This window comes from Acartia tonsa, chromosome 1, assembly GCF_053477335.1.
Source record: "Acartia tonsa isolate MP-2025a chromosome 1, ASM5347733v1, whole genome shotgun sequence".
NCBI classification, from domain to species: domain Eukaryota; kingdom Metazoa; phylum Arthropoda; class Copepoda; order Calanoida; family Acartiidae; genus Acartia; species Acartia tonsa.
Genome location: NC_137260.1, coordinates 53,013,620 through 53,021,845, shown reverse-complemented (window position 1 = coordinate 53,021,845; position 8,226 = coordinate 53,013,620). Strand labels below are relative to the sequence as shown.

The 8,226-nt window shown below is 30.9% G+C and overlaps 1 protein-coding gene across 1 annotated transcript; it reads left to right on the top strand.

Moving 5' to 3' along the window:
* Positions 1 to 2,857: 2,857 nt before the first annotated feature.
* On the top strand, positions 2,858 to 8,073 carry LOC145328049 (uncharacterized). Its single transcript, XM_080171602.1, has 9 exons — positions 2,858 to 2,932; positions 3,265 to 3,387; positions 4,881 to 4,941; positions 5,839 to 5,923; positions 6,415 to 6,496; positions 6,587 to 6,629; positions 7,214 to 7,263; positions 7,390 to 7,428; positions 8,055 to 8,073. Exons 1-9 carry the CDS (start codon positions 2,925 to 2,927, stop codon positions 8,071 to 8,073), a joined length of 510 nt encoding a protein of 169 aa, XP_080027728.1. The 5' UTR covers positions 2,858 to 2,924.
* The last annotated feature ends 153 nt before the right edge of the window (positions 8,074 to 8,226 follow it).

Genomic DNA, 8,226 nt, shown 5'->3' with positions numbered 1-8,226 from the left:
TAATATGTAATTTTGAATTTTTCTGTGATACGTAAATTTTAAAGCTAAGCAGCTGCAAATTTTTTGCAGCTTTAAAAATTAGTACAAAACTGCGGTTAAGCTGCGGCTACAAAATATTAGTTATACTTTAGCGATGATGATTATTACCTACAAAAAAAAATATTGTTTTCACTTGATTATGGAAGGGATACTAAATCCGGCACTTTTTGCAGCTGCTGATCCATGGTGATCTTACTCATTATTTCATATTTCAAAAATATTTATTTGTACGTTTAGTATCCAACTCATACTCAGGACGGAATATCGATTTAACAAGGATGATGTGTCTATAAATAGCGCAGCAACAAGCTTTTATTTCTAAGAAGATAAGTTTAAGTGAGACAAAATTTAATAGATTATCTTCTTGGTTTTGAAACAGTCAGACAAGAATCAATATAATATCTTCTTTCTTATTATTACAGAGAATATGAAATCTAGTGAAACTACAGAATCTGTATAATATCTTCTTTCTTATTATTACAGAGAATATGAAATCTAGTGAAACTACAGAATCTGTTTAATATCTTCTTTCTTATTATTACAGAGAATATGAAATCTAGTGAAACTACAGAATCTGTATAATATCTTCTTTCTAATTATTACAGAGAATATGAAATCTAGTTAAACTACAGAATCTGTATAATATCTTCTTTCTTATTATTACAGAGAATATGAAATCTAGTGAAACTACAGAATCTGTATAATATCTTCTTTCTTATTATTACAGAGAAGATGAAATCTAGTGAAACTACAGAATCAGTAAAATATCTTCTTTCTTATTATTACAGAGAAGATGAAATCTAGTGAAACTACAGAATCAGTAAAATATCTTCTTTCTTATTATTACAGAGAATATGAAATCTAGTGAAACTACAGAATCAGTAAAATATCTTCTTTCTTATTATTACAGAGAAGATGAAATCTAGTGAAACTACAGAATCAGTAAAATATCTTCTTTCTTATTATTACAGAGAAGATGAAATCTAGTGAAACTACAGAATCAGTAAAATATCTTCTTTCTTATTATTACAGAGAAGATGAAATCTAGTGAAACTACAGAATCTGTATAATATCTTCTTTCTTATTATTACAGAGAAGATGAAATCTAGTGAAACTACAGAATCTGTATAATATCTTCTTTCTTATTATTACAGAGAAGATGAAATCTAGTGAAACTACAGAATCAGTAAAATATCTTCTTTCTTATTATTACAGAGAAGATGAAATCTAGTGAAACTACAGAATCAGTAAAATATCTTCTTTCTTATTATTACAGAGAAGATGAAATCTAGTGAAACTACAGAATCAGTAAAATGTCTTCTATCTCCCCAAGACTCTCTTTACTCTTTGGATACGGAGGAATTGCTTTCAATGTTTTGTTTTGTGTTATCTTTTTGATTTTATTACCAGCTAAACTTTTTCACCTCAACTTAATTTTTTTGCGAACCCCTTCTGTATTTTCTGTTTTCTTACTTATATGAATGATTTTGTGAAATGAAATAAAAAATAAATTCTACCTAACTATTCACATATAAGTATAGTTCTTACTTATTTGTTGACTTAATTCTTTTACCTGATTCATTAATGATCATTTTTCAAAAATCCCATGTACAATAAATTTTAGTTTAATAAATGTAAAAAAAAACATAAAAGAACTTATTGAGCCAGGCTAACAATAATCTGGACAAGTTACTGGAGCGACTTCCTGATCAAATTGAATCGAATAAGGTAATTTGTGCTTTAAAATATTAAGTCACTAAACCTCGTCATATAGTTTAAGAGGTTCAGTGATTATTGATCTAAATTGTAATACTGAAAAAACACACTATCTAAAATCCTATCATAAAAAGTAGTAAAGTTTTTGTCTGTAACCTAAGATTTCTTTGGGGACTTTAAATGAATATTTATTAGTTGGTTTATTAAGTTTAGTGTCCAAACATTACAATCACTAATTGTAATCTACAGAAGGGGTAATCTTGTGTTCATCATTGGGTATGTACATAAATTTTTCGGTCATTGTCTTATCCATTTAGATCCCTGAAGTTCAGCAGACAGTTGAGAAATCTCCGAAAATCCCAATTGAGAAGAATAAAGATGACTATGAAAGTAAAAGCCCCAGGAATCTATGTATTTAAAACAAAACTATATGTGGTGATTTGGTGATATAAATCTTTTTCCAGCATGGCTTTGAAACTGATTAATATCCTCTGGATTATAATCAGTTCTCAGCTATATCATAAAAATCTGTACAGTATCGTATTACAGACAAATTTCCAAGAATATCAAATCATAATATTAATACCAGTTTTGTTATTCTGGGCCTTCGGCACCTCAATGATTTCTAAACAGGTTTAAATCTTATAAATTTTCATTTTAATATCCACAAAAAGCTGTCTATAATAAGAAACGATAAATAACTATTACAATATTTGAGAAAAATTCTAAATTATGGTTGAAAAATGCATACATTTGGAAAGAGTAGAGTTGAACCAACAAGAACCAGTATTCGTACCCCTGAACCAAGGAACCATAATATTCTAAAAATGCAATATGATTAATTTTAAGATATGAATCATAATTTATTTTCTGTATATCATTTGAAAAAGATATATAATATAACTGGTTTCCCATGACCCCATATCTAACTTAACTATAAGAAGCAACAAAAATTATATTTTTATAAAATAAAAAGTTTGGGTTTCTTAGACATTGTTCCCTATCTCTCTGCATTAAACTGCAGAACCTTGATTGAAAGACAATGAATAAATCAACATGTTATAATTCTTTATTTATTTTTAACATCATGGTTCTGAAACTTTAGACAAGCAGAACCTAAATCTCCAGCTGATGAAGTTATTACTATACCTGAGGATAAAGAGGTTGAAATGGACAGGTATGCAGGTAGTAAAGCTTTCCTGGAAACTCTAATATTCTGTTTAATAGTAATATGCAGTATTTTAATAGAATTTTTTGGGATTCTCCTTTTTTTAAAGTGATCATCTAGAGAATCCAGAGCATCATCCGCTTGTAATGCTCTTACACCCAAGGACATTAGATTATGTAACATTGATTGCACGACCTTTGTCTGAGAAGTCCTAACTATGCATGGTAATCAGTTGCAACAGTTCATGGGCCAAGGCATTCCCCTTACTCTTAATATTTATGTCGAGCACCTGACATAGCAGCAGTTGGCACCATATTTAACGTCTTTATTCAAATGTTCAGAATGAAGTTTGGTGAGATCAGAACAATATCTGAGCTGCTGAGTGGTGTAGAGGTAGCTCTCAGTCCTATTGTAGCTGAATCTGCTTTCTTGGAAGATGCTAAGAAAAACAGAAATTCAAACAGGTTTTTTTTACCATTTTTTAAAGTTACGTTGTGACACTAAAATATACAGAAAGTATTAGCTAGGGCTAGAAGTAATTTATCAAACTATCGATTTCAAACTTTGCATGATGATTCCTGTAAAGCGTAGCAACTTTATAATTTTTACCACAAAGTCTTATGTAAATTTAAAACAGATTGATTTTTGATTATTTGACAACAATCTTTCTATGATGTAATCATCATATACAGGGTGCGCCACATAAATCCGGACTTTTTTCAAACGGCCATAGCACCAAAACTACTTCACCAATCATGACGTTAGACCACACTATAAAAAGCTTGGGTAATTACCTTTTTGCCCATAAAAATTTTTGGACGATGGAGGACGTGTTCTACGAGCTGGCAGCGCTTATGTTCAACATGGCAGAATCGAAATGCGCTGATAGTTTACCCTGGATTCTTGATTAGGGCCCACTAAATGTGACCTCAGCCCATCTGTAGGTGAGGTAGAGTTATGCAACTTGCTGGGGATAGTGTTAGATACATAAGTAAGACACTTAAAAAGACTAGAGCTCTCTATCTGAAATGGCTTGGCCGTAGTACTCCATCAAAGTGAAACGTGGCAGATTTTGGGATGTTAAAAACGTCAAAAATCGTGAAAATTCGTGAAAATTTCTCGGTTCTCGACTACATGGGCCCATTTGTAACCTTAAAACTCGTTTTAGACTATATGTTGCGATGATAACCCTAGCTTAATCTTCATGCCATTTCCAAAAAGGTATTGAACGTAGTTCTAGCTTAATTGTGGCCCAAATGAGAGCCGCCGTGTCGAAGGGTAGCTTGAAAGATGGGTGAATTTGGATCCTGCAGTTACTCACGTCCCTAAGGAGATATGGCCTCCCAGCAGCCCCGATCTTCATCCAATTGACTTTTGGGCCTAAAGCGCCATTAAAGCACGAACCAATAGACGCGCCCATACCACAAAGACCTCCCTCATTGCCACTATGAAGGAGAACTTCGCCAGCTTGGACAGGGACATGGTGACCAGGGTCTGGGGGTGGTTGAGGGGGCGGGTAGAGGCGGTGATTGAGGCTGGCGGCGATTTTATTGAATAATTTAATAGTCATATACCTAGTTTGCTTCCCAGTTTTTAAAATTCAATAAAATCTTTAAAATTGACGATTTTATGTTCATTTTTTTTCAAATACAAAAAAGTCCGGATTTATGTGGCGCACCCTGTACATACATCTAATTTTTTGAAAACTGATTACTAAGAAAAGAATGTACATTTTTATAAGCAAAGCATTACTATAATCAAGTAATAAAAATGTAAGTATGATCTTAAATAGTATCATTTATTTAAGCAATTTTACAATAGATTTATATTATGCTTATTTAGCTCTGACCATGTTCCTTTGTCCTACAGTCTCTTTTAGACTTTTGTGTTTTGCGTCTTCCTTGTTAAGATAATTTTCTACTATCTGTTATCTTATTTGTTTTATCTTTTTATTCAGAAAGGTTGAAACCAACGAGCTACACTGTCCTCCATTGTCTACAAATGAGATAATAATTGAGGTATTCTAATTTCATACACTTTGATTTAAGTAAAGCCTTTGACAACATATATCGCCGAATTAAATCACTGTCTACAAGCTAAAATTTTTTTTTCATTGGTTGTTCAGTTATATATTAAGAGATATAAGTTTTCCGGAATTTTAATGTAGGGAGGAGATTTGAAATCTGCATCAAATTTTAAGGATATTTTTATAAAATTCGTTTTTTGTATAATTCTTTATCTAAAAGCGGAAATACATTTTAAGTTAATTAATTTTGACCAATAGGATAGGTGGATTTTAAACTACCTGCGCTCTAATTGGTTGAATGATGTACGACATCCAATCAGAGCGCAGATTTTTTAAATCCACCAATCACGGATGCCAAAATTAATTAACTTAATTTGTATTTCCGCTTTTAGATAAAGAATTATACAAAAAACGAATTTTATAAAAAATCCTTAAAATTTGATGCAGATTTCAAATCTCCTCCCTACATTAAAATTCCGGAAAACTTATATCTCTTATTATATATATCATTACTAAAAACAATTATGATTTATGGACAAAGTTTGTGCAATTAAAGGGTTTATGATTTGATATAGTAGAATAGTGTTGGCTAATCTACTACAAGTGTACTGCGAAGCTCTTTATAGTGCCTATAAAAAAGGAATACATTTTTAAACTTTCGGCCATAGTATCCAGAATGACGTCATATTAGAATAATCCTTTACTCGAATATGACGTCATTTGGGATACTTTTGCCGACATTTTTTTAATTCATCCCCTTTTATATAGGCACTCTAAAGAGCTTTGTGTATTGCAGTAAATTAATATAATAAAACTTTAAATATTATTAGATCTTATTAGGAAATATTCATTTTCTCTTGCATTAACCTATCCTTACATCACTAAAAAGGATGAAGATAGCGACCTGGAAGATAATTATGCTGTATTAGTGAGAGGTAGGAGGAGGGGAGCCCTCAGTGACAATGTTAGATCAGGTAATTTCGGATAAGTGGAAAGTGTCATGTGTGACATCAAAAAAATAGTCTGAAAAAGAGGAGAAATGGGAAAGGAAACCCCTAAAAAGGGATGGATAATAGACTATTTTCACGACGTCACACATGACACTTTCCACTGTCTCTGTAATTTCAAACAAAGATGAGGCGAATATAGGCCAAAACCACGTTATAACAAGCGAATCCGTCAATATCCGCTGGATAAGAACTTGTTATAAGCCATACTGAAAAATATTGTGGAGCATTGTATTACAGAAAACTTTCCACGAATATTAAAATAACAATAAAAAAATTAATGCCAGTTTTGTTAGATCGGGCCTTCGGCCCCTAAGCGCTAACTAAACTGATTTTCATTATATTATCTTTCTATAATACGAAGCGAAAAAAACGTTTAATAGTTATGATAATATTTTCATTATCTTTACTCTACTTTAAATGTAATACACTATTGGCTATATTTTCTTATTATCTAGTTAAAGATGAGATCATTAGTAAGAAACTGATTGGAGGAACAAATTTTAAAGATCCTAACTTTGCAGACCTGATAAAATCAAGGTAATTGCTACAAAATTGTATCTTTAATTATCAAATAAAGATTAATTTTCCTCTCATTATATGTTTTTACTTTTGAAACATTTTGTATAGAGGAGAAGAACACGACTCGTTGATAGAGAGACCTCGTTTGAAGGTAAAATAAGATATAACAAGGATGACAACTTCCATAAAAGCGATGCTCTGAAACGGTTGGATAAACGGACATTAACGCGTACTTGTATAGTGTCAGAACTGAATAATCAGAATATAAATGAATAAGAGTCAAAGCAAAATTGTGAGTAAATTTGTTGAAAAACTTCTTGATACAGAATAATGTTTATAGACATACTTACATTTTAGGATTGATTATTGAATTGCTTGGCTTATAATATTATACTTTGTTGTCCCAGGAATCAGTATACAAAAAATCAGAACAGTCGGATAATTAGGTCACATAAAAATTTGTTGTTAAAAAGTAAAAAATCAACATGTTTAAAATGGACGTACAGACATTTTGGTAATGCTTATAGAGTTGCTACGCTTTCTAAATCGTACCTAACTACTACAGGAATCACCATGCAAAGTTTGAAATTGATAGGACAATTCTAACATGCCTAAATTAACAAAATAAGCTATCTATCTCGGACGAACGTACGGACCGACCCTAATTATAGAAAAGCTTCGCTGTTAAAAAATTGTATGTGAAATATATAAATAATTAAAAATTTAAAATTTTAGAATGGCTATATTATACTTGACGTTGGAGGTGAAAGATATCTTTCTCAAAGGTCAGTATAGCAAAAACAACGAAGAAAGTATAATGTAAAATTACAAAAAATCTCATAAATAATTTGCCAACATCATATTAAACAATCACCAAATCTAATAACCAAATTGATGAGTATTTTTTTCAGAGATATATTGAACAAATATCCAGATACAAGGAATTACATGTTAATCAAAGATTTTAAGAATATTTCTTTTTTAAAGCGAAGCTTTTCTATTTTCGTTAATTTAGGCATGTTAGAATTGTCTTATCGATTTCAAACTTTGCATGGTGATTCCTGTAGTAGTAAGGTACGATTTAGAAAGCGTAGCAACTCTATAATCGTTACCAGAATGTCCGTATGTCCATTTTAAACATATTGATTGTTATCTTTTTAACAACAAATTTGTATATGATAAAGTCATCCAATTGTTGTGATTTTTGGAATACTGATTTCTAGGACAACAATGTACAATGTTATAAGCAAAGCATCTCTATAGTCAAGTCCTAAAAACGTAAGTATGTCCTTTAACATTATCCTATATTTCTGCAGTTTTTCAGCAAATTTAATTAAAATTTTGATTCGACATTTATACAATTATGTTCTGATTTTTCAGTTCTGACACACTGCACTGCAAGTATAAATGTTTGTTTGTCCTACCATTTCAAAGCTTCGCTTTTATGGATATTGGTCATCCTTGTTTAAGAAAGAGTTTCTACAAAACAATAAAGCAAGAATCCAAATTTATTATAGATTACTGATTTTTCCTTAAATTCTTAAATACAAAACAATAAGTTGTCAAACTGTGTAAGTCCAGCAGTACCTAGTTAACTAATTATCAAATTAGTAATGGATGATATGTTAGGTTTTGTTGTCGTCCTGTCGTCCAGGTTCTATGCTATTTGTTTAAAATAATTAATTGTGACTTTTCTTATTAAAAAATGACAGAAAAATTAAAAAAAAATATGATTTAATAAAAAATTA

Bases quoted from the DNA above. Each gene is read 5' to 3' on its own strand.
- LOC145328049 (XM_080171602.1), top strand. The intron at 4,942-5,838 runs GTATTCTAATTT...ATCACTAAAAAG, and splicing joins CAAATGAGATAATAATTGAG to GATGAAGATAGCGACCTGGA. The intron at 6,497-6,586 runs GTAATTGCTACA...CATTTTGTATAG, and splicing joins GCAGACCTGATAAAATCAAG to AGGAGAAGAACACGACTCGT.